The sequence below is a fragment of the Felis catus genome, chromosome E3 (assembly GCF_018350175.1).
Source record: "Felis catus isolate Fca126 chromosome E3, F.catus_Fca126_mat1.0, whole genome shotgun sequence".
Classification (NCBI taxonomy): Eukaryota; Metazoa; Chordata; class Mammalia; order Carnivora; family Felidae; genus Felis; species Felis catus.
This window is the reverse complement of record NC_058383.1, coordinates 386,635-411,591: the sequence shown is the minus strand read 5'-3', so window position 1 is coordinate 411,591 and position 24,957 is coordinate 386,635. Positions and strand designations below refer to the sequence as shown.

Below are 24,957 nucleotides of genomic sequence, written 5' to 3'. Positions count from 1 at the left end.
GTGTGACACCAGAGCCGAAACAACGGGGCAAAGCGTGTGCCATGGCCACAGCCGGTCATGTGCAGGGTGGGAGCCCCGGGTGCAGGCCAGGGCTGCCGACATACCCATGAGGAAGTCAAAAATGGTCATGTCCATGACGTCCAGCACACGGCGACTGCTGTCATAGGGGGGCGTCTGCTTTACCTCCTCACAGTAGTCAGGGTCCACTTCCCACCTGCAGGGGAGCCACTGTGAGAAGGCTGAGTTCCTCCTCTGTGTGGACAGGGAGGCCCAAAGCAGCTCAGCACCACGGGATTACCGCAGCAACGATGGGGGGTGCAGAGAGGTGTCAGCACAGAATAGCGCCTCTGGCCGAGGCTGCATTAACGGGAGTACGGGGCTGGGAGGTGAGTGAGCCATGTCTGGAGGCCGTCATCAGCCCCAGATGCCAGGTTTCTCGGGGGGGGGGTCGCTGTTAGGAAGCAGAGCCTGGACACCCCGCCCACAGAGACACCTCCACGGCCACCTCTCTCGTCTGAGGGACAGGAAGGGCAAGGAGTGCAAGCCGAGCTTGGACACTGAGAGCCTGTGCTTCTGGGCTGGCCAGCGCCACCACGGGGGGCACCTCTGATTCTCAGGGTGAGGAAGCCCCGTCCCACCATCTATTCACAAAGCGGAGGTCTCGTCCGCGTCACAAAGGGAGGCTGGGCGCGCCTCCCTTCCCCGACACCCTTTCACACCCCGTGGCCCTGGACAGGCCCGAGGCCCCTCCGAGCAAAGCGCTGTCAAAATGAGCAGGTGGGCCCGGCCTGGGCTCGGCCTGCCCAGCACTCACTCTGCCTTCTTGCGCTTGTGGTAGGAGCGCCGCCACGGGTTCCGCCACGTCTTCCTCTTGGCCAGGGACAGGTCTGGCAGGAAGGCCGCCAGGGAGCCCTCGATCTGGTCGGGCTTCCCACACAGCGCGTGCTCCGTAGAGCAGTAGTAGGAACACTCGCCGTAGAAGCAGACGTTGTTGGCTGGCGGCAGACAGACACAGGGGTGAGTAGGGAGCGGCACGTCCCACGCCCGCCCTCCCGCACGTCCGCCTGGGCCTCCCGTGTCCACACTGTCCGTCGGACTCGCGCGGCCCAAATCTCCCATTGCTGCGACCCCGTGGTACGGGACACGGAGGCCCACGGAGGGGGGCTGAGCGGCCCGAGGCCACACAGCTGTGGGAGACGGGACGGCCTCGACAGAAACTCTAGAGTCAACGCTCAGAGGCTTAAAAGGCATAACAGAAGCGTGGACACTCCACGGCGGGAAGGGATGTCTGCGAATCGCAGATCCGACGAGGGTCTGGCGTGTGGCACATGTCAGGAACGCCTCAAGCAGAAAAAGCTAAATAATCCAACTGACGCACGGGAAGGGAGTTCAACAGATACTGCAAAGGCGCAAGGGGCCAACAGGGACGTGGGAAGATGCTCCACACCGTCGGTCGTCAGGGGAATGCGGTGGAGTCCACAGAGACGCCCCTTCTTAGCCACCAGGCTGGGTTTGGTCAAGAGAACAGGCGTTTACAGGTGTTGCGGAGGATGGGGAGAGACCGGGGCCCCGGACAGAGCTGGTGGGGCACAAACGGGGGAGGCCGCCGTGGAAACCAGTTTGGAGGCTTCTTAAAAACTTAGGCACAGCATGACCACGCCACGCAGCAGTTCTGCACCCAAGAGACGTGGGCACGTGTCCACAGCGTGCTGCACACGGGGGCCACAGCAGCCCTGGTCACAGAGGCCGGAGAGTGGAGGCAGTCTGGACGTCCATCCGGCGGTGAGTGGGCAAACAGCGTGGTCCACGCACCCCGTGGAACACTATGTACCCTTAGAAGGGGCGAAGCCCTGACACACACTTCACTGCAGACGAACCACGGAAACGCGTGTGCCATGAGAGAAGCCAGACCCGGAACACCACGTGTTGTCAGATGCTGTTGACGTGAAGTGTATCCCACACAGAAATATTGGTGGCTCGGGGGCTGGGGGAGGCGGGAGCTGGGGGTGACTAACAGGGACGGGCTCCTTTTTGGGGTGAGGAGAGCGTGCGGAGATCAGCGGGGCTGTGGCACGACGTGACGTATGTACCAAAAGCCACCGAATGGCACACTTCAAGATGACGAGTTTCATCAAAAAATAGGGTGGGGCAAATTTAACTCGATCTAACCAATATGTATAGGCAGTTACTTAAAGAATAAAACGCCCTGGTCATTTTGTTGCCCAAAAGAAGTTAATGAATTTCATGGCGCCCGAATCATGTCTCGATGAGACAAGTAATTTAGAAAGTGGACACCTCTTGCTGACCAGGCGACACGCCGATTTGTTGCCAGAGGCCGCTGCCGGTCAGGGGCGCGATGGCGCTCGTGTGTGTATTTACCGGGAGAATCTTGCGTTCAGTAACTTGTCTGTTTGGTGGAGAGACCCTCGAGAGCCCGGGGAGTGCAGCAGCCAGAAGCCCCCTCCCGGCTGTGCAAACGGCCAGTTCCCCAGGAGAGGGGTCTCCTTTTGTGCGGCTGCGCGCCCTGCCCGCGTGGCAGTCACGAGGCTCCCGAGTCTTCTGGCCACGCGCTCGCTCCCCGTGGACTCCTGACGTGAGCCTGGCAGGCCCTTCTAGCCGCAGTCTCCGTGTCTGCGTGGGCAGTCTCCATGGGCAGCCGTCCAGAGGAGATGGGGGGCCGGTGCAGGGGCTCCCGCCGCGCCCCGCCGGCACACGGGAGTCTCCGCCTGGATCGCCTGCCTCTCTCTTCCTGCACCTGGCCTCATGATCCCCGAGCCGGTGCTGGGGAATTGCTGTGAGGACAGTCTGGGAAAGGTCAGTCTGGGGTCTCGCCTGCGTGTTGACGCAGTTCATCAGCGAACCCCGACACACAGTGCAGCCATAACCGAGGCGGCAGCCCCACTTTCAGGGGGACAATCTATCTGATCCTGTTGGCCGGAGCCCTGGGATTTGCTAAGCTAAGAGCCTAAGCTGGCTTTGCTCAGAGAGAAAGGCATTTCTTGAGTGCACAGCACGGTCCTCGTCAGACATCCAAATCTGGTTTCTGAAGGAGCAGCCAGGGTGGGGCCCGGAACACTGCCCAGAGGTGCGAAATCGGTGTGGTGTTTCACCTCCTTGTGCCTCGGTTTCCCCACCTGAATGAGGGCCCCGGTAGTGCCTGCTCATGGGCTTGGGAGTATTAAACAGGAAATGCGGGTAAGATCAGATGTCTGACACTGAGTCAGAGGGCAGTGCGGGTGAGCGGTCACTAGGTCACCCCCGCACTTGGACGGGGGAGGGGGAGGGGGCGGAGGGGACATGAGCCCTTTCTCGTCTCAGCGATGACGTCTCAGCAGACGGCGGGGAGAAGGTGGGGGCCAGAGTCAGCCCAGGAGAACCTGCTTCCCTGCCACTCTGGGGCCACCGCCTCCAACTCCGGGGACCTTGGGGGGGTGGGGGCAGGACGGGCGACCCCGAGCAAGAACCTGGTCTCTGTGGAGCTGGAAAGCATGTGGCTCGAGGGCTGAGCATTGGGACCGGGAGTGTTCCCGGCCTTTGCACGGCAGGGAGGAGGGTCCAGAAGAACGGGACGCTTACCCCCACGTGGATGGGGTCCTAACCCCAACGGGTCCTAACCCCACCTGGATGGATCTGGTGTGGGTGGCTCTCAGGTGGGGCTGGAATGCTGGGGAGCCACCATCGCTCAGGAGTGGCCTGAAGGTGTCCGGGCACAGCTCTGGGGACCCTTCTTACCCTCGTGCGCATTTAAACTGGACGCTGTGTCCACAACGTGTGGGTAGAGGCCTTGTGCCTACCCAGCCAGACCCAGGCCTGCGTAGCAGGGAAAAGAGTCGCTTGAAAGATGTGGGGCTGAGTGGCTGGGAGGGAACAGGAGGGGCTCCCAGAGCTGCTCACAGTCTGTGTCTTGTCCTAGAGGTGTTTACGTAGGTGGGTTCCCCTTGTAGAAACCCACGGATGCGTGTACCTTCCAGGATGTATGAGATGTGTCCATGGAGATTTACCGCAAAGTACAAAGACTTTTGTGGGGCTTTGGCACAACTGGGTTCCGACCCAGCCTGCCCTTGTGGGGCTCAGCCCACCTGGGTTCCGACCCAGCCTGCCTTTGTGGGGCTCGGCACGACTGGGTTCCGACCCAGCCTGTCTCTGCACTGTTGCTTGGTGGGGGCGCTTAGCTGCTCTCCCGAAAGAAGACGTATCTGCTTAGACTAGGAACCGATTCCGCCTTTTGTTTATAGGAAGGGATCCACACCCTTCTTCACCCACCACATGTGGGACTTCAGTGCTGGGATTCTGGACACTGGTGGCTCCGTGGCCCCTTTGAGAGCCCCCGGCAAAGCTGCCATGCGCCCCGGTGAGACCTCGAGACCCAGAAGCGGGGTTCCTGCAGGGAGGCCGCTGTGCACCAAGAAAGCAAAGTGTAGAAAGTTCTTGACTCATTTTCCTCTCTTGACATTTCCTCCACTTCATTTGGGGCGGGTTACTGAGTCCCTCTCGGCGGTGCCCATCACCAGATGACCAGGTAAACGACATGGGACGCACCCCCCCAGGGCCACGGGACCCTGACATAAAGAGCAACACGCAGACAGCACACAGCGATGTGGAGGGACCTCAGAAGAGTGCTGTCGAGCAACAGAAGACAGACAGACCGCCGGTCACCCCCACTGTGCAAAACCGTAGAAGAAGCAAAGAAACCCTCAGATACGGAAAGCACATAGCGCTGTTGGGGGTACAGGGCAGGATGGGGCCGGGGCAGACGGGCCAGTTCGTTGCTTCTCTGCTCGTGTCAAAACTCCTCGAACTTCGCACGTTGATACTGTCTACACCATGCCAATCGTACCTCAACAAAATGCTTAAAATGGGGAGGGGGGGCGAGGAAACAACCTGCCCCCACAGGCTGGCCTAAGAATTAAAGGTGGAATCCCACAGCAGGTGCATACCAGTGCCTGGCATACCGCAGGTGCCCAGTGATGTCCGTGTTCCCTTGCTGCGGTAGAATCGCCTAGAACATCCCTGCCGTGTGGTGGCCAAGGTGGAGGACACGGCGCCCGCGGTGCGGGCCTTGCGGGCAGCAGCAGCCCTGTCTGAGGGGGCTGGGGGCTGCTCACGGGGGGACAAACTTGTTTCGGGCTAAGGGGACATTATCCAGCCCGAGTGGCCCCACCCACGGCCCTCTCTCAGCAGCAACAGGCCTTTTCGGCCCCTCTGCCTGCACCAGAACAGTCTCTCGGCGGGCTCTGTGATCGAGGCCCCAGAACTCGTCCAGGTCAGACATGTGGAGGAGCATTCCTCTAACGGGGAAACCGGGTGATGGGCGTGGGGGAGCGGGCGTGTTTCATCTTAAGTTCTGAACACTGAACGACGTCACTAAAATGCTGCAATGAGAATCGGAAAGACCACTGACAGGGGGCAGCGGTCTGGGGGTCCTGTGGGCGTGGCCTGGGGCTGTGTGGGCGTGGCCGTGGTCTGGAGGGCGTGGCCTAGTGTCCTGTGGGTGTGACCTGGGCCGTGCGGGCGTGACCGTGGTCCGGAGGGCGTGGCCTGGGGGTCGTGTGGGCATGGCCGTGGTCCAGGGGGCGTGGCCTGGGGCCGTGTGGGCGTGGCAGTGGTCCGGAGGGCGTGGCCTAGTGCCCTGTGGGTGTGGCCTGGGCCGTGCAGGAGTGGCCGTGGCCTGGAGGGCATGGCCTGGGGCCGTGTGGGTGTGATCGTGGTCCGGAGGGGTCTTGTGGGCGTGGCCGTGGCCTGGAGGGCGTGGCCTAGTGTCCCATGGGCGTGGCCTGAGGCCTGTGGGCATGGCCGTGGCCCAGAGGGCGTGGCCTGGGGTCGCGTGGGCGTGGTCCGGAGGGCGTGGCCTAGTGCCCTGTGGGTGTGGCCTGGGCCGTGCAGGCGTGGCCGTGGCCTAGTGTCCCGTGGGCGTGGCCTGAGGCCTGTGGCCGTGGCCCAGAGGGCGTGGCCTGGGGTCGCGTGGGCGTGGCCGTGGTCCAGAGGGCGTGGCCTAGTGCCCTATGGGTGTGGCCTGGGCCGTGCGGGTGTGGCCTGGGCCGTGCGGGCGTGGCCGTGGCCTGGAGGGCATGGCCTAGTGTCCTGTGGGCGTGGCCTGGGGTCCTGTGAGCGCGGCCAGCCTAGACTCGGAGGGCTCATCACCACGTGGGGCAGCAGCCGGGGCAGCAGGGGCAGCTGACGGTGAAGGTGCTGGGGACGTCCAGGCTGGAGGACGAGAGATCCCAGAGTCCCTGACAGGCTGAGGTGGAGGAGGAACTTGCTGTCTCGGGGGTGGGTGGGTGGGGATTCCAGGGGAAAGCACTAGAACCCAAGGTTGGAGAGGCAGGTGTCCACCCTTGGAAAAAGAAGGGCCTTTCCAGCAACTCAGGCTGTGCAGACAGGAGCTGAATTACCTCTGAGCCGACGGGCTCCCTGTCACCGGGGGCGTCCAAGCAGCCTGCAGCCTTGGGCAGGCTTAGACAAGGCTGATGAGAAGCCCTCCAAGCCCCCTCCCCTTTGGTTTCTGGTCGGGTGGTGAGACGCTGCCAGCACAGGGGGTAGGGGCACATAACCTCTACGTGGGTTTTATGTGCACGAACTAACAGATGGACCCACACCACCAGGAGGGTATCTGTCTTGGGGTGGGTCCCACTTATCACCGCACTCCACTTCTCTGCCATCGCCGGGACCTTCCAGAACCGAATACGAGGTAAGGTGTCCCCACCCTCAGGCCCAGCAAGCAGGGGGTGCTCAGCGTGGGGCCTGGCCCAAAGGAAGTGCTCACAGGGACGGACGGACAGATCGCAGAGCCCTGAATGCCACATCGAAAAGCTCTTGGGGCAGGTGATTCGGTAGGGCAGGAGTCTGTGTGCGTCTGAGACTGATGATTAGCACCGCTCTGTGGCAGGCCCTTGTGCTGGCCCTCGAGGGCGCCAGGGGAGGCCGCCACTCTACTCCCTCTCCCTGGTGAGCCGAGGGAGGGAGGCAGAGGAGTCCCTGTTGCTGTGTGAGGGTCTTGCTGCGGGGGGCGGGGGCAGGGTGGTGGTGCCTAAATCCGGGAGGAAGTTCAGGGAACAGAGGTCTCCTCCAGCCAGACCATTGGAGGAGACTCTCTGGGGAGGCTGAGAATTTTCAAAAATGCACTCATTTTCCTTTAAAACAAATGGTAGGAAAAAACCTCTGTGCCCAGCCCAGGGGATCAATTCCATGATGATGACTTGGCCATTTCTGGCAGGCTTTTGACACTGTGATGTAGCTACACCCCGAAGTGGAAGGGGCAGCCCTTGGGTGGTCCCGTGAAGGCGGTGGGCTGCATTATGCAAGAAGAAACTATAAGTTTCTTTCTTCTTCTTCGTAAAGGTAACTAAGCCCGCTGTTCTGTGTGCAGTGAGCCAGGAATGGGGCCTCCCCGAGTGCAGGTTACCTGGAGAGATGAAGAAGGTTCTCCACAGCTTCTTGTCTCTCGTGACGTCCCGGATTTCCTTGGTCATGTTGACCATCCTGCCGGCCACCGGAGGGACCCGGCGGAAGTCCAGGATCCTGCCGGGAAAGTGACAGGGGAAGGGTCTTCACCTCCGTGCCCCGGCCCTCGCTAGGCTGGTGCGGAGTGAACGCCCCCGTCTCCGAGTCCCGCCAGGCCCAACGCGGGGCCCACAGCTCTGACTGGTGCCGTGGGCCACCAACGAAAATGGGCCCCACGAGGACCACGGTGGGTGGTGGTCTACTTCCCAGCACCGGCCTGCCAGTGCCTGGGCCCTCAGGGCTCAGGTCGGAACAACGTTAAATTAGCTGCTTTTAATGGGACGCTTTCTAACTGCGCTGCACTCGCTCACTTAAACGGGACGCCGATGGCCCTGCAGCGGCCTCTGGGGGCAGCGGCTGCGCGTGGGGAATGTGGGCGTCTTGCGTGCCGCCTGCGCTCCGCCCGCTGCGTGAGCTGTCCTGCGTCATCGACAGGCCTCACCTTTCCGAATGAGGAACCCTCATCGGCTTTGTGGCAACTGTTCCTTTCACAGAAAGGCCTTTTTCTGGGTTTAGGCTGCACAATAGTTGACATTGTTGAAAATCTGACTTGGGGTTTCTGTGGCCCCCAAACAAGATTTTTGATCTTTGAAAAACAAAGCAAAGTAGGGTTTGCAAACTTGAGTGTGCACACGAATCGTGTGGTGTAGAGAGAGGGTCTGGGGTGGAGACCGGGAATCTGCATTCTAACCAGCCTGGGTGACCTGGAAGCTGCAGCCTAGGACACACCCCGAGCTGGAGGTCAGGATCCTGTGGGGTGGTCGGGGAGGCTCCTCCCCCTAGACTCTTGGAACTGACTCCAGCCCCAGCCCCGTGACTGTCCCTGCGGGGCAGGGATCTCTGGGCCAGCAGGGTGGCTGCTGAGAGGCCCCCCCCCCCCACGGCCCCCGACACCACTGCCCACCTCGCCTGCAGCAAGGGGCCACGTGGAGCCCAGGGAGGAATTCACGTTCTGCCCGGTAGAGCCAGCCCAGAAGATGGGTGATGGGGGAGGAGGCTCATGTCCCTTGGTGTCACCGTGGCCCCAGAGGTTACACCCTGAAACACTCTGGGTTAAAATTCCCAGCACTCATAGCCCTTTCCGCTCTTCCTTTGTTATTCCCAACGGGCCACGTCCACACTCTGATCCCCAACTGCTCCCGAGGATCTCCTGTCTGGCACCGTTCGTGGTGTGGGGCCTACCGCAGGGTGTTGTAACATCTGCAGGCCAGACTCCAGCTCTGTGCGGCAGAGACTTACATGCCTCGGTTTTCCCATCTGTACAATGGGGCTAATTACAGGATTCCCAACACCTCGGCAGGGTGTCGGGAGAGCTATTCGGGCCCACCCGCACGGTGCTCAGGCCCGGGGTGCAGGTGGGAGGGCTCACCTGTCCAGGTGGAAGGCAGCGATCTCTGCGTTGTGCCTCTCGTAGTCAGAGAAATAAAAGAAGTCAGGGGGCGTCTCCTGCTCCCTCGTCTGCCTAAAGAAAACAGGGTTTTTCATCACTGTGTGAACCCTCCGGTGAAAGGGTGCAGGAGGCTTGTCCTGGCTGGCGAAAAAGCCGGCTGTCAAACTGGCAAGAATTTCGTGAACTGGTTGTTAAAGTCATTTTATAAACATAAGTCACATTTTATTATTTACTTATTTAAAAAGTTTATCTATTTTGAGAGAGCGAACAAATGTGAGTGGGGGAGGGGCAGAGAGCGAGCGCGAGAGAGAATCCCAAGCAGGCTCTGTGCTGTCGACACACGGCCCGGTGTGGGGCTTGAACTCATGAACTGTGAGATCATGGCGCCCAGAAGTGACCTTTTATAAGTGACAAGTATTTAAATCGCACCACTGGCCGGTTATTTAATGACGTCCGACAGTTTCTTCTTCGGGCTGTTACCCACCTTGCATCTGCAGGGGCAAGCAGAGGTGACGCGTGCCCCCGCAGCCCCCCTCAGTGACCTCGTCCTGGGAGCATGACGTGAGCCAACGAGGAGGTGCAAACTCTCCCGTCAGGCTTTTCCCCCACGAGGGAGCTGGTTACTAAATACCGCTCAGCCCACCAGCAGGTCCGCACCACCGGCCAAACACAGATCCTCCAGAAAGGCAGATGGCCAGGCGGCCCCCGGCCCCTGAGCCTAGGGAGTGTGTGGATGGCAGAGGGCCAAGGGCATCACAGGAGTCACCCTGACACAGAGCAAGGGGACCTCCCTGGGGCGTGAGCTGGGGCCAGACTCAGGCGGCGCCATTTGTCCCTCTGGCTGCTCTCAGCCTCCCACCAGCATCCCCGCCCAGACAGTGTCCCCCTGGGGGGCGGGGGATGTGAAGGAGTCTGCGAAGCTCCTTGGGGGCCACCTGTGGGACCCCTCTCTGAAGCCCAAAGAGGTGGTCCATTTTCCACTAGGCACCTGCCGTTGGGGACTGTACAGTCGGCCTCCTCCCGCCCCCCGTAGGCAGCTCCCTCTGCCCCCCTTCCCCTCTCCTGAGCCGGAGTGAGGGCCATCTGCTATTTCAGCCTTGTCTCCACTCTGCTGCCTTTGCTGTCACTGTTCCGTCTTCCCAGAACAGGCTTCCTCTCATGTCTCCCGAAGGCTAAGTCAGCATTCCCGAATGTGGGTCCCACCCAACCAGGTCCAGGGGCTTCTAGCACAAAAGGAGCCCTCTGAGAGGTTGGCGTTTGGGGAACATGCCTAGTAGAGCACCCTCTGGGGTCTCAACAGTGCATATTACCACCATAAAGGCCCTGATAAGGCCTGCAGCTGCTGTTTCTTAGCACTACACCGACTACAGAGCCCGTTTTTTTCGTAGTACGTTACCACGCTGTGCACTTTTGGGAACTGCTGGTTAAAGCCTAGAGTGCAAGCCGTTTCTAACCACTGCTCAAAGGCAAACTCCCTCGCAAAACTTTCCTGGTGCCTTGGTGGGGGTGACCTGAGGCTCACCCCAGACCCTCCCGGACCGGTGGGCAGACAGGAGGGTTCTGTTTGGAGCAGTGCTGTGGGTCACCCCACGATGGCCCCGCACGAAGCCAGAGCCCAGCCCCAGCTGCTGCCCCACCTGCAGCATGTGTGGTGGGGTGAGCAAGGCGGGGCAGCCCCCGGCTGGCCGTGCGTGCACTCCTGGCCTCCACATCTCCTCCCAGGGAGACAGAAGAACTCTAGGAGCCCTGGGCTCGGACATCCACGCCCCACAGTGAGCTGCAGACAGGCCCCGAAGGAGTAACACGTGACCCTCCGCCCCAGCCAGGGGACAGGAAATCACACACAGGACTCTCTATAGTCTATACAGGCGAACGGCATTGGGTAAGCACAGATACTGAGCAGACGCCTGGGGAGCAGGGACGCATGACGACTGCAAGTGTTTGACCTCGGCAAGCAGGGAATTTCCTAAGTCACGTCAGAGCAAAAACGCTCCCTGCATTAAATCCAGCTCTGTTCTGTGCCCCTGCCCGTACCTGCAGGATCATGTCCACCTTCCAGGCTGGGGGCAGGGACTAACTCAGCCCTCCACCTGGTAAGAATTTACCAAATGTCGGGGACCTTCTCCGTGCTGGAAAACGCAGGGTGGGGAGAATCACGTGTGACCTGGCCAGTGAGGTGGAGGCTTGAATGATGTTCCAGCCCTAAGAAGCCCGTTCAGGGGCTACGGCTGGCCTTGCTGGGCAGCACAGACCTCCCCACCCTTGGGGGCCACCTGTCCTCACCCTACCCAGGGGGTGTGAGTCCAGGGGGCAGGTCTGGTGACGACCCTGAGGGTCGCTGAGGGCCCAGAGTTTTGCCTGCCTGCTGCACCCCACGTGTGCACACAGGTGCACACACACATAGACACACACTCATAGGCACGCCTCGCCATGACAGGGCTGTCAGGAGGGTCTCGGAGAGAATAGGGCCTGGTCCTTTGCCTCCTTTCTGGCACGGCCACGCAGGTGGCTGCGAAGGAGCCTTGGGCGTCATGGAAGGACAGTTTGCTTTCCTCGCATTTGGGGTGGAAGAGACTCCGGGCCAGAGATGGGTGTGACTGATGTGATTCTGGTCTTAAGCACATCCCGCCGCTGCTGCTCTGCTCCTGGCCTGGCAGCGGACGGGCGGTCGGGGGGAGGCCCAGCCCAGGCTCTGTGGCCAGGCCGTGGGTCCTGGGCCCTCAGCCCCGAGGCCTTCTGGCCAGTTCAGCGCGCCTATGGCTGTGAGCCCCGGGCAGGTGCGGGGGGCCCAGGCAGGAGGGAGAGGCCACGAGGGTGGGTGAAGCCACAGGCTGCTGGCCAGGCTCAGCCTCCCAAACGTGCCCCCCATCACCCCTTATCTGTGGCATCCACCTCCAACCCAGGACTTTTGCCCGCACAAACCTCCTAGCCGTCTCCAGCTCTGCCCTCCTCTCCCCTCACCCCTGCGGCTCCATCACCAGACCACTCCCAGCCCCAGCCCCAGGCCTTTCCCACTTCTGCACCTTTGTGCCGGGCTTTCCACGGGCACTCGCCTTCTCCATCCTTCCCAAGATCTGTCGCAACCCCACCCCCGCCCAGGCCTCCCACGGAGGAGCTTAACACTGCTATACTAGACCACTGTTTGCAGGGTCTGGGGACAGGAGTGCCTAGCCAAGCGCCCGCTTTAGAACGGGTGTGCCATAAACAAATGAAACATTGACGGAGGGAGGACGGCGAAGGGGCACAAACCGGTCCTCGGCCTTGAGCTCCTCCCACCCTCGTTTCTTCAGTTTGTACCAGTGTCGTCATCATCACCATCAGCGTCACCACTCTCCCCTCCACAACCATTATTCCTACTGCATACTGACCCCTTATTGCCTGAGGTGCCTGATGTGATCACAGCGGCTTGATCTGTAACGCTAACACGTGAGCGTTTCTGTTTACCAGTGCTCGGGCTTCTGTTCGTTTCTCCCTTACTCCAGCCCACTCCTCTGATCAGGTCAAACACGTGAAAAGCGGGTGGCTCTGAGCCCTGCTACTCTGCGAAGAGACCAGCCACTTCTCGGAAGCCCTGTGACCAAGTTCCAGAACAGTTCCTGGTTCCCTCACATCTTCCACCTCAGGGCTTTTTCCAGTGACCTCCGTCCCCAGGCTGTTTACACAGAGAGGCAGCTCTTTCCCGCAACCCCAAGGCCACACACGAGCCTTCCGCCTGGCTGTCTTGGCCTCCAGATACCCCTGTGCAGAATGACCCTGGACGTGCAGAGAGGTGGTGATGAAGTGCTGTTTGTCTGTGTGCTCAGTGGCTGTCTTCACTCCTGAGAGGCTGCGAGGTGCCCCTGGGGCCTCTGTGCTCTTCCGGCGTGCCTCCAGATATGTGACATACCCCTGGTGATTTTAAGGCTCCTATAGGCTGTGAGCAAGTTGGGTAGGGGTCCTAGCTTAACCCATCCTGATAAGGGCCAGGCTGGGTGCTCAGGCAACACCCAAAGATAGAGGGGCACGCAGGGTGGAAGGTAGGCTTGGTGTGGGCCTCTCCAGTCATTCATGCCCTTGGGTGGGAGTGAAGGCGCCCAGGTCAGCACCCATCGCCAACTGGGGGGACGAGTGTGCTAGACTTCCAGACCCTCCGTTGCTCCAGCTGTCAAATGGGTTCGTTCCGTGCATCTCCACCCCCGCAAGGAGAACAGGGCTCTGGGCGTGGCCGGCTGGCTGTGGCTCCGGTCGCCCAAGGGGTCAGCGCTCGCACGCAAGCGGGGGGAGCGTGAAGCCGGGGCTGGCAGGAAGACGCTCGGGACTGCCTGGTGAGGGTTCCCAAGGGCGAGGCCGGCTCCCTGCTGGTCTCACCGCTGAAGGTCTGTGCCGAGACCACCCAGCATCGCGGAAACCTAGCCGTGCGCCGGCGGGACAAGCGTGGGGTCCGCCCGGCCCCTCGCCCGCCGGAGCCGCAGCCCGACTCCTGCAGGGTGTGCTTGCCGCCAGCCCGCGCCTGCGGGGAGAACCTGGGGGGTCCGAGAGCCGGGTGGGGTGTCGTTGCTGTCTGTAGAGCAGGGCAGCCGGGGCGGAGGGATTTCCGGCCTCACGCTGGGCAGGCAGGGGAGGGACACGGTCCCCCCCCCCTCCCGGGGGGGGGGGAGGTCTGCCGGCCTCCCGCCACCTCCTGCGCGTCCCCAGAGAGCCGGAGCTGCCGCGGAGCCAGCCATTTGGGGAAGCGCTTCGGAAAAGTACTGCGCCCGCCGCACCCGGCGGGACCCCTCGCTCAGCTGCACCCGGTCGCCCGGCCGCCTCTCCTTCTCCAGGCGCTGAGGCGGAAGTTGGGCCCGGGGGGTGTGGGGGGCAGGAGAGGGCGCGGCCCACCTGGGCCTCTTCCGGGGGCGTGGGCCGTGGAAATGCGCAAGGGAGATGCTATCGGGTACTGTGGGAGTTGGCTCGGCACCCACAGCCTGCGCCTGGCCTGGGAGGAGGGGTGGGGAGACCAGGCAGCCGGCACGGGGAGCACGGCACCAGGAAGGCACGGTCCTCTCCTGGTGACTGAGCGGGCAGGGCTGGGTGGCAGGCGCTCCGAGGGGCTCAGGGATGGGAGGAGCCTCCTAGTCTGGCCACCCCCTAACCCCCGCTCCCCACGGGGTCACTGCCCCCGACACGGGAGCAGTCGGAGCCTCAGAGCCCCACCCTGATGGGCCTCGAGGTCAGGGTGGGCCCCACCCGGCCTCGGGGGGGCCCCACCCCCACCCCCACCCCCACCCGGCCTCTGGCAGGGCTGAGCGGGCAGGGAAGTGGAAAGGTGTATGGCTGACTTCCCTCGGAAAACAGCAGCTGAGGGATCAGGTGCAGTCAGTCCTTGGCATCAGCAACCGAGGGTCAGGGTGGGAAGAAGGGCAGAGCCTGGTGCATTCAGGAGGCCCGGATCCCGGGGAAGGGAACGGGCTGGTCCCAGGGCAGCCCCCGGGGGTGCCCCGAGCACCCTGACACCTTTAAGCCCAAGCCGGCTAAACTGTGGCAAGGGGCTGCTCAGGACCAGTTTTGGGGGCTACACTTTCCCATTCCCTCTGTCCTTCCTCTCTGGAGCTGACCACACCAAATCCCTTCCCGTAGAGGGACTTGCTTCCCTTAGCTCGGAAGGAAGCACTTTATACTACAGTGAGAATGACTACTATGTTGGCCTCTCCCAGAAAGTCTGTGGTCTGAATCTCCGTACACGGCAAAAGGGACTTTGCAGTTATGATTAAGTTGGGGACCTTGAGATGGGGAGATTATTCTGTATGCCATCCCCAGGGTCCTTATGAGAAGGAGACAGAAGGAGATCTGACTGCAGAAGAGGCCACATGGTAGCTTCCAAGAGGGAGCCTCGGGGAGAGGATCTGTTTTCTCACCTCCTCCAGTTTCTGGAGGCCACCTGCATTCCTCGGCAAGGAAACACGTTCTCTCCGAGGGCCTGTAGAAGGAACAGCCTGCAGGTCCCTTTTAGATTGCTGACCCCCCAAACTGTGCGAGAACACGTTCGTGTTGCTTTAAGCCGCTAACTGTGAGGTCGTCTGCACCAGCTGCACAGGCAAGGAATATAGAACCTTTGGCAACACCAGAGTGGTAGGGGGACACGGTGACGTAGCAGCTTCGGGGAGGCTGTGGAATGCGGCCTCCTTCCTCAGATCTGGTCCTGCCATCACGGCTCCCTTCATTAGACTTTTAAGACCTGATGCAGAGCATTTTGAGAAGAAGGCACCTCTGTTTTCACAGAAGCCAAAGAGGCAGAATCCGGTAAGAATCACATGAGCCTCCGAGGCTTTGGTCCCTGTCCCCCCTTCAATGACAAGGAAGTCTGAGGTCAGGAAACGGAAGAGGCATGTGCCGAATCACACGGCTAGAAATGGCAGGTCCTGGGTTCTCTTCAGGGGCCCCCAAAGTCAGACATGGCTCCAGCCGGCCCTGTACGTCTGTGTTTTCTCCCGGATCAGAACCACCCCTGGGGGCTAGGACACCCCACGGGCCTGGAGCTGAGTCAGGGCCAGGCTCCCCGGGCGGGACTCCAGCAACCGTGACGACCACTCACGTCCTCCTCTGCACTCACGCCCCCTGACCCAGTTCCCACCGTCACTATTAACATCTCAGTGTTCCTTAAGTTGTGGGAAAACAGAAATCTTGTGCTTGGTTAAAAATACAGGAAATTGGCAGCTTTCAACCAAAGCCTGTGGGGGAAGAAAAGCCAACAGACACCCGGCTCTTACTGTGAGCCGAACATCTTGCTGAGCACTTTGCGTGGATTCACTCCCCACACCTTGACGACCGCCTGGGAAGGGTCCCCATCCACAGCCAAGTGCAGCCAGCCAGCGAGGTCTCAGCTGCCACAGGAAGGCCCTGTGCTCAGGTCCACCGCCCTGCTTCAACCCAGTGCGCCTCCGATGCGCAGGCTGGGTGAGGACTGGGCGGGGACGCGTTCTCTCCACTGACTCCTGAGGAGAACAGCTGGCGGAGAAGGGTCTGTCTGCCCCGACCCCCACCCACGCCGGGCTGCTGGGGAACAGGGGAGCCCGCCGCCCCCTCGGAGCAGTGTGGCAGGTGAGGCCGCTCGGAGGTGACGCCTCCGTGGTCCTTTCCACCCCTGCTGCCACGCTGCTGGGCTTACGCAGAGGGGAGGAAGCATCCAGTCCCGCTCGGGGGAGCGAAACGCCTCTGCCGGGTCAGCAGGTTCCACGCGGCGAATACGGGGCCGAGGCCGGCCGAGTGGGGCGCGAGAGCCAGAATGGAACCGACAGCACCCTGTGAGGTCGGACTCCGGAGAAGGGGACCCAGGAGGGGCCCAGATAGCCGTCACACAGCGGTTTCAGGCATCCTGGTCAGAGCTAAGGCCCCCCCCCCCACACCCCAAGATCCCTGAGTGCAGGTGGGAAACTGAGGCCCAGAGACAGCCACATAAAAACCTTTCGTGTGTGAAGGAGAGGCACGGCCACACCGCCCGAGCCTGCTGGACGGGAGCAGAGGGAAGACGCCAGCTTAGAGGCCGTGGGAGAGACCGCCAGGAGGCGCACCCACAGATGTCCCTGCACAACCATGTGGCTGGAGACGCGCTCGTCCCCGCCGCCGCATGCCCACAGCCTGCCAGGGCCGCCGGGCTCCCTGCTCGGCCTGTCGCGTGAACAGGCTGGTGACCTAGCCGATCCCGGGCTCTCCACCAACACCCTCACCGGCCGGGGATGTGCAGTGTGGCCGCCCGCGCGGCTCCCTCTGGGACCTTGCGCCCGAGGGGATCCCACCCAGGGTGTGTGATCGGCACCACCTCGTGCCCCCAGGGCCCCCCGCGGCACTCCCAACGGACCCCGTATCACCATGCGGCCCTGCTGCCACCCCAGTACCACTTCTCATCATCTGTCCGTCGCGCTGTGAACGGGCAGAACTTGGTGGAGTCTGTGTGTTGCTGCCGCAGGCCCTTTGCACTTGCTCTTGTCCCCAGTGCTCTGGTCCTTGACCATCTTTACTTTTTTTTTTTTTTTCAGAGGGAAAGAGAGTGCATGTACAAGTAGGGGAGGGACGGGGGTGGGGGGGGGGAGAGAGAATCCCAAGCAGGTTCCATGCCCAGCCAGACTCGGGGCTCGATCTCACAACTGTGAGGTCATGACCTGAGCTGAAATCAAGAGTTGGACGCTCAACCAACTGAGCCACCCAGGTGGCCCCACCGTCTTCTCTAACGAACAGACTCGGCCCCACTCACATGCCGAGGTAAGAGTTGGCCAGCTCCAGCCCGTGCGACAAATCAGCCTGTCACCTGACCACGTAAGCAGTTTCGCTAGGGCGGTCCCATCACTTTCTCTGGTTCCTCTTCCCTCTTACGAGGACACCTGAGGCTGCATTCAGGGCCTACCTGGCTAATCCAGGGTGACCCCCCCCCCTCATCTCCAGGTCTCCGTGCCCGGGGGCTGATACCCTGGGGGCAGATGTCACAGAAGGGACGGGCCCTGGTTCCCATTTCCAGGATCATCTCAGGAGGCAAAACACCAGATAAGGTGAACGCTTTCCCTTCTTCTAAACACACAGCGGGTCCCTGACTCACCAAATGAAGGCACAGAAGCAAAAATTAGCCTTTCTATCCTGGATAATCTTCCCATCACTCACACAGCAGAAAACAGCCACCTTGTCATTAAAGAGATATATTAAGCCGTTTAATATCAGGTTTTCGGATGGCGGAGGTTCTAGAAGGAGAGAGGAGGGCCTCTCCCTGGCAGCTGACTTCACCGTGACCTTTCAGCCCTATAACCCACTGTCAGTATTTCTTGTTACTTTTGGTGGCTGTCACCTGCCCTGGTGCCATGTGAGTGTGGGGGGCCTACTTGGTCAAACACGCCGGCCGGTCTTTAGTGATGGATGTCTGACCCGTGTTGTTTGAGCTACAATGGCAAGTTCGAGGCCCTCAGTGGCTGCAGAGGGGACATGGCCCCCGGGGCTTGGCTGCCACCCCAGCCGGTGCCCACTAAGCCTGTCCCTGCTCACCACACCTGCAGGTGTGGACGCCAGAGAACCCTTGAGAGCGAGGGCGGCAGCAGGCCTGGGAAGACTGGGGAGGCCCCAGTGCAGACTCGTCATGGGGGGAGGGGGGCCCTGCATAAAGTGTGCCGAGCAGAAGACGTACTCAGGTGCCCTTAGCCCTGGGAAGCATGCCTGTCCCACAAGAACTTGGAGGTGTGAAGGTTACAAGAGCTTCTAACCCAGACGTGAAGACAGGCCAGCGGACTGGCCTTTGCGGGGCCTGGCAGGGAGGGCGCTTGGGGTGCAGCGGGAGCGGGGCCGTGGGCCTGGCTGTGCCCCCTGCTGCTCAGTCACCCGGCTCTGGTCCCGTCTGGATATGAGACGGTTGGCCAAGTGCCTGGGTCTAGGGTGAGCGCGTCCAGGGAGGGACCTGTGCGGTCGTAGGACTTTCCCCAGGCGTGCGCGTCCTTGCGCAGTGAAACCTCTGTGCTTCGCCGTTCTTTTCAAGGTAACAGACGAGATGCCACTGTGTCCCGTCTCCTGAGGGGCCTGAACGTTCAGCACCAACGTGACTGCTGTGATGCTGTTTTCTCTCCGGTCGGAAAAACAAACTACTCTAGATGGCGGCGGGGGGGGGGGGGGGGGGCTGTATTCCAGCTTGTTCTCCAAGGCTTGTTTAAGGAGACCCAGAGTCTGCAGAATTCCCTTCCGAGGAATGAAAACAGGCAGACGAGAGAAGTGCCGGCCTCCGTTTCCTCCCCAGCACGAGGGAACGGAGACCTGTTTTCCTTCCCTCCTGCTAGTCTCCCCTCTTCTGAGACAATTAGAGTCGTGGCCCGCACGCCGACAGGCACCCCGGGACCGTGATAGCCGGAGAAAAGCACAAAAAGACACTGTCGCTATTGCTGTTTGGGAGAACATTTTGGGGCAAAAAAGGACTTGCTTGTTTGCCTTCAAACAAAGGGGGTCACCTTCCTCAGGTCCCTCCAAGGACACGCACGCCACAGTGTGAGCCAGGTCCCCCACGGCGGCTCCCCTCACCTTCCTCAGATCCCTCCAAGGACACGCACGCCACAGTGTGAGCCAGGTGCCCCACGGCGGCTCCCCCCACGGACCTCAGCTTCCCCCTCCGCACAGCGGGGGCAAAGCAGGTGCCGGCTCGGAACCACACTCCCTGAAGGTTTTGCTCAGTTTTTCCCGTTTATTCCTTTTCCTGCCGGACTCTTGCAACCGGTTTAGAATTGTGAACGATTTCCTTTCCTTTTTATCTTGCTAAGCAGAGGGATTCCGGGGTGCCAAGTAAAAGGAGGAGAAGACGGTTAACTTCTGCGGTCAACCTGAATTAATGCCGTCGTGGCTGGTGGTCAGTCCGTGGGGGGCTCGGGGGCAGCTGGGGTCGGGGAGGGAGGAAACCCTTCTCCAAGGCCCCGCGCAGTGCTCCCGGCCGCAGACCCTGCAGGTCCGGAGCCCCACTTTGTCCCCAAGGGTGCCTGTCCTGCCGTGTCTCCTCGAGCTGATTGAGTCCGACGCGCTCTCAGTGTGGCGGAGCTCAGTGTGAGCAGCTTACTCGGATGGTGCTGCAGGGCAGGGAGCCCGGGGCAGACGCCAGCCGCTCTGGGCCACCGGGGTCCCAGCAGCCCGGCCTCCTGGGGGCTGGCAGGGCTGTCCGGAGATGCCTGGGAAGACCCAGGAGAGTCTCTCCAAAGCCAGGTTCGGGTGTTGCTTATTTGGTTTTCAGTTAATAGGGTCCATTTTTGTTCTGACTCTGAAAATAACCCACAAAGCTGGGGACGGCCCGTGTGCCACACAGCAGGGGGCCCGTGAGGTTAATGGCCGTGTGACACGTGGAATTGGCTTGTCCCTCCCAGAGCCTCGGGAGGCACGCGGGCTGCGTGCTCGGGACACAGCCGAAGGCCCCCAGGGGGACGCGGCATCGCAGCCGAAGAACCCCACGTGCCCGACCCTGCCTGCAGGTCGCTGCAGGGACCAGTGCACACCCCACCTTGTGGACCTCCCCTGCCCTGGGGTCTGGAGCACCTGGCCTCTGAGCCTCTGGGAGCCCTGTGTGCGCACCTGCAGCGGCCCGCACAGCCTGCTGGGGTCCTGCTCCTTTGAGCGGGCACCACTGTGGCCCGTCTGGCGACCCAGACGCCAGGTGCTGCTCTGAACCCTCAGGAGCCCGCATGCCCCTGGCTGGTGGGTTACACACATTAAAGCCCCTCGGAGTCTGTTTAGTCACTCGTTCACTCTACTTCACTCACTCATTCTGTGCACCTACTATGCAGCTGGGACTGCAGATACAGAGTTGAGGAAAATGACCTGGGGCGCGCCCCGTGGAGCTCCTAGTCTAGTGGGACAGCAGATAGCGGTTACACCCCAATCCCTGTCATTGTGACCGGTGAGCAGGGAACGGTTAGATAGATGCCGATCCCCGGCACTGCGACGGGCCAGCAGGGAATGGTTAGATAGACGCCGATCCCTGGCCCTGCGACGGGCCAGCAGGGAACGGTTAGATAGATGCCAGTCCCCGGCACTGCGACGGGCGAGCCGCGGATGTTTGTGTGGCTTTGGGAGGAGGGGTACCTGCAAGGGTGAGTCCTCAGCGGGCTCGTCCTCCTGACAACGAGATGCTCGTTAGTTCTCCCACCTGATGGCTGAGCCCCACAGTGGCAATATGCCGCACAGTCTATGTGGGAGCCTGGTCGCTGCTCCAGTGGGAGCTGACAGCCCGGAACCAGCCAGAGAGGAGCGGGTCCCACGCCCGCTGAGCTCTGGTGGGGGGACGGTGCTGGTCCTGACTCCCCATGTGCCCACTTGCCTGCGTGCACACACACATGTACACAGGCACACCTGGTCTCTTGTGGGTTCCCAGGACTCGGGCCCTGGGGGGAGGCCGATGCCGTCAGCAGGCTGCTCTGGAGACGTCCAGCAGTGCGCGGCTGGGACCCTCGCCTCCCTCCTTCCTCACTGCCGGGACCCTAGACCCCGCTGCCCCGTGCTCTCAGGGACGTCCTCCACACCTGCCCACATTGGTCTGGGAGCTTCCTCAGAAGCGGATCAGATTGTAGCACTGCCCCCATCACAGCACATCCACTGAAGTCCCGGCCCCGGTGCCCAGAGTCCCCCCACACACCCTGGGTCCCAGCCACCCCGAATCGTCCTCCTGCGGTGCCTCTGTTGGCCAACGCCTTCTCGTCTGCTGAAGCTCAGATCACAAGATCTGCCCCATCCCCAGCCGTGTGGAGAAGGCTGCTCCTGGCTAAGCCCCGTGATGCACCTGCCCCACTGCCCGTGGGCTCTTCTCCTGTCCCGCTTCCCCAGCTGTGGCACTCAGGGAGCCCCACGGGAAATGAGCTGACCGCCGTAAAACCTCGCTTTCTCGTCGGGGTGCTCTTGAGGGTCGGCAGGGAGTCCCGGTGCCCTGAGGCAGCACCACACTACCCCGTGCGCAAAGCCGCAGTCGGCTCCTGTCACAGGGAGGCCAGCAGGGCGTGCCTGCTTGGGTCTTCAGCCTACCCTGCCCTGCCCTGGCCTCTCCATACCCGTGTGGGCCACCGGCCTCAGACGGGACCACAGGTGGCCCGTTGCTAGAATGTTCTGTCCTAGACCTTCACGTGTCTGGTGCTCGCCTTACGGCTTACACACCCCCTACTGCCACGTGGCCCGGAGCCGCACCTGCATGCGGGCGACGCTCTGCCAGTTCCCCGGGGGGAGGAACCTACACACAGCAGGGGAGAGGCCTGTCGCCAAATCGTCTCTGCCGCGTTGCTCAGCCGGAACCCTCTCGGGACGATGTGGCCTCTGAAACGTTCGTGTCCTCCCCACTAGAACTTGGGCTGGACCTTATTGCTAGTAAGTCGGCCGTAAGCCAGGGCAGTGGGGGTGCAGAACAAGGATGGGCCCAATCACCAGGACTCATAAGCGGTCTACAGCAGAGACAGGGGCTCTAGCAGCTTCTGGGGGGGGTGGGTCACGGTCTGACCCGCGAAGCTGGCTGGGCTGCCCACGGGGGAGGGTGCTGGCGCTCCTGGAAGCCAGTCAGGAGGAGGGTGGGAAGCGGGCTCGCAGATTGGCCCAAGCTAAGCATAGACACAAAGCGGTCCTTGTTCACCTCCGGTCAGGCCCAGGCCTCTGCTGGCTCCACACCCAGTGGCTGGCTATTGGGCAATCAGTTTGCCTTAGGGGCCCGGGTCAGGGCACCGGTGGAGAGAAAATATGAATTATTTATCAAGAGAATGACAAATCCTTGGAAACTCCGCTAAGCGCCCGCTCACTGGTCCTCAGAATCTTTTTATTTCCCCAAGCCTTAGTATGTAAGGCAGTGCCTCGAAGTCCTTCCGCACCCAGGAAGAACTCCTATTCACCCTGCAAAACCCAGCTCGAAGTTCTCCTCCCAAGGTTGTTTGGCAGCCAAGACTCCTCCTTTCTTGCCCTCCCACCCTGTACGGCCTCGTCAGTGGTCCTGCGTGGGTCTGTGCCCAGGTCCGTCCATAAGCCAAGCTGAGCTCTCACCCCTGGGAGCTGTTCTGGCCCCATGCCAGGCGCCCAGCACAGTGAGCACAGGACGGGACAAGACCACAGGTTCTCCTAGGATCAGAACCGCACCTGCTGTTCACACAGCCCCGTGGCCACCCTCGGGTCTCTGGGTTTTGACTGTGTTGGATGCCAGCAGTGTCTCACCTGCCCACCAGAGCCCTCCCAGGTCACCTCTGGGCCTCAGGACAGCAGCGTGCATGGAGGAAGCCTGTGGCCCGAGTAGGGTCAGCCTCGGCACTGCCCGGTGGGGACCACGGACAGCCTACCGCAGCCTCCCTGCCTGCACAGGCCTGTGGGACAGGGGAAAGCCAGCAGCTCCCAGCTGCCTCTCTGCATCAGGCAGCCGCCACATGGACATCACTTCAGGAAATTCCTGCCCCACAGCGGCCCCAAGGCAGGGCACCCCTGCCGGCTGAGGAGCTCAGGCTCTCTGGGGGCCTCACCCCACATCCAGACGGGGGCCCAGTGAGGGCCAGGGGCTGCTCAGGGCCGACCCAGAGTTCAGGAAAATGTCCCTGAGGTGGGTGCCTGTCTGGGAGTTTGGCCCTGGTCAGACACTGGCCATGTGGGGGGCCTGCAGGTTAATGGGGGGTGGTGGTCGCTCAGTGGTCTCCAGCGTGTGGCTCCCGGCGTGGCCCCACAGCCTCTTGGGCCCTCAGCTCGTGGGGGAGGCAGCTGCCCTGCGCCCAGGGCAGGGCCAAGGTCACGGGGAGCGGGCCTTCAGACCAAGGTCATAATCACAGAGGGGACTCTGCTCGCCCGCTGGTGCCTCCTGCTCTCAGGATACACTCTGCCTGGTGGACCACGCTTGGTCAGAGCGGGAGGGAGGCTCGGGGCTCTGCGTGTAGAGATACTGCCTCAGCCGGAACATTCTTGTGCAGCTGCCTCTGTGCATGCATCTCGACTGCTCGGAATTCCTGGGCCTCAAACAGCCGTTTGAGGACGGTTTCTCTGGGTTACACACACACACACGCACGCACACGTTTCCATTCTTTGCAGAGACAAGCAGATGGCCAGTCTGCAAGCCCTACAGCACCCACAGGACACGCGGTGGAGGCCTCCAGCCACTGGGCCAAGGCTTGGCCATGCAGAGAACAGGTAACTCAAGGCAGACAAGACATGCTGCACTGGAGGCCCTTCCCTGTGCTCCATAAACACAGATAAACAGCAAACAGGAGGCGAATCGGAGTATTTAGGCCTCTTCATCATGCGCCGGCTGGGAGACGTAGCCGACCCCAGCCCCAGCAAGGTGGGTCCCACCACAGCCCTGCCTCAGCCTGATGACGCTTGAAGGGCCGGGACCTGGCATCCGGGAGCCTGGGCCACAGCCCTGGCCGGCTGCCCTCCCCCCGTTGATATTTAAACCCTCTGGATCCTCAGTTTCCTCCTCCTTGAGGGGGAGTTGGCGATACAAATAAAGCCTACTTCTGTGGTTGGAAAGGTCAAAGGACTTGGTGCGAGTGACAAAGCTGTCAGCTATCCATCACCTGCTCCTTCACTGGCCAGAGCAGCGACCGAACAACCCTGATAGGTGTGCAAAGAGGAGGAAGTCCGAGGGTCAGAACCCACACGGCAGCCTTGGACACGTTCTTTCTGCATCCACGTGGAGACACGAAAGCGAAGGGGGAAGAGAAGCAGGTGCGTGCTCCCCCCGCACAGGGGCGGTCACCACCGACGAGTGTCACAGGGCTGTGTGCGCACAGTTGGCCCCGATGCTCTCCATTGACTCTCCCAAACCCAGGGAGCCTCCAGCCCTCCTCGGCAAGGGGAGCAGGGACCCGAGGCCCAGACCTTGGGCTCAACACGTTCACTGCCTGTGACCTCTCCAGGCCGTGTGGACAACCTCTCGCCTGCCCGTTAGTCCCCAGCACAGCCCCCACAGCGAGCAGAGACATCGGATTCCAGCCCAGGCAACAGGCTCCACCCTGGGAACCTCGCCCTGGGTTATAGACCGCTGTATGGCCTCCGGATGGCTCTGGCAGGACCTCTTACAGCCAAACACAGCCCCAGCCTGTGACCAAGCACTTCATTCCGTACCCCCAAAACAGGGTCCTCCAAAAACACAAGCATGGGCACAGCAGCATAGGGTTCCATGCACAGGAGGACAAGGGATGGCTGTCTATGTGCAGGAATTGGGTTTTACAAACACTTACAATATTTGCTCTTGGTCTAATCTAATCTCTCAACATATAGAAAATGAGGTCCCAAGATGGTTGGAGGGCAAATTGATGAACAGTGAGGATGAAGACTTTAGTACCCTTGTCAACCACGGCACTGAGAAGAGGTGTTGTTGGTGAACAAGGAGATTGTGCTTATCTGGGTGCCCAAATGGGTTGGACTGTGCCCCAAAAAGATATGTTGAAGTCCTAACCCTGAAACCTGAGAACCTCCCGCGTCCTGGCCCTGGGACCCGCGAACCTCCCGCGTCCTGGCCCTGGGACCCGCAAATGTTCTGAGTCCTGGCCCTGGGACCCGCGAACCTCCCGCGTCCTGGCCCTGGGACCCGCGAACCTCTTGCGTCCTGGCCCTGGGACCCGCGAACCTCCCGCGTCCTGGCCCTGGGACCCACGAAC

The 24,957-nt window shown here is 61.4% G+C and overlaps 1 protein-coding gene across 1 annotated transcript in view; it reads right to left on the bottom strand.

The window, feature by feature from the left end:
- Nucleotides 1-24,957, bottom strand: part of FAM20C (FAM20C golgi associated secretory pathway kinase) — a 47,229-nt gene that overhangs the window by 2,572 nt on the left and 19,700 nt on the right. The window contains exons 4-7 of the mRNA XM_023247122.2: nucleotides 8,870-8,962; nucleotides 7,403-7,518; nucleotides 815-995; nucleotides 105-214 (exon numbers count right to left, since the gene is read on the bottom strand). Of these exons, the coding sequence (XP_023102890.1) occupies nucleotides 105-214; nucleotides 815-995; nucleotides 7,403-7,518; nucleotides 8,870-8,962 (500 nt within the window). The remainder of the gene's footprint in view (nucleotides 1-104; nucleotides 215-814; nucleotides 996-7,402; nucleotides 7,519-8,869; nucleotides 8,963-24,957) is intronic.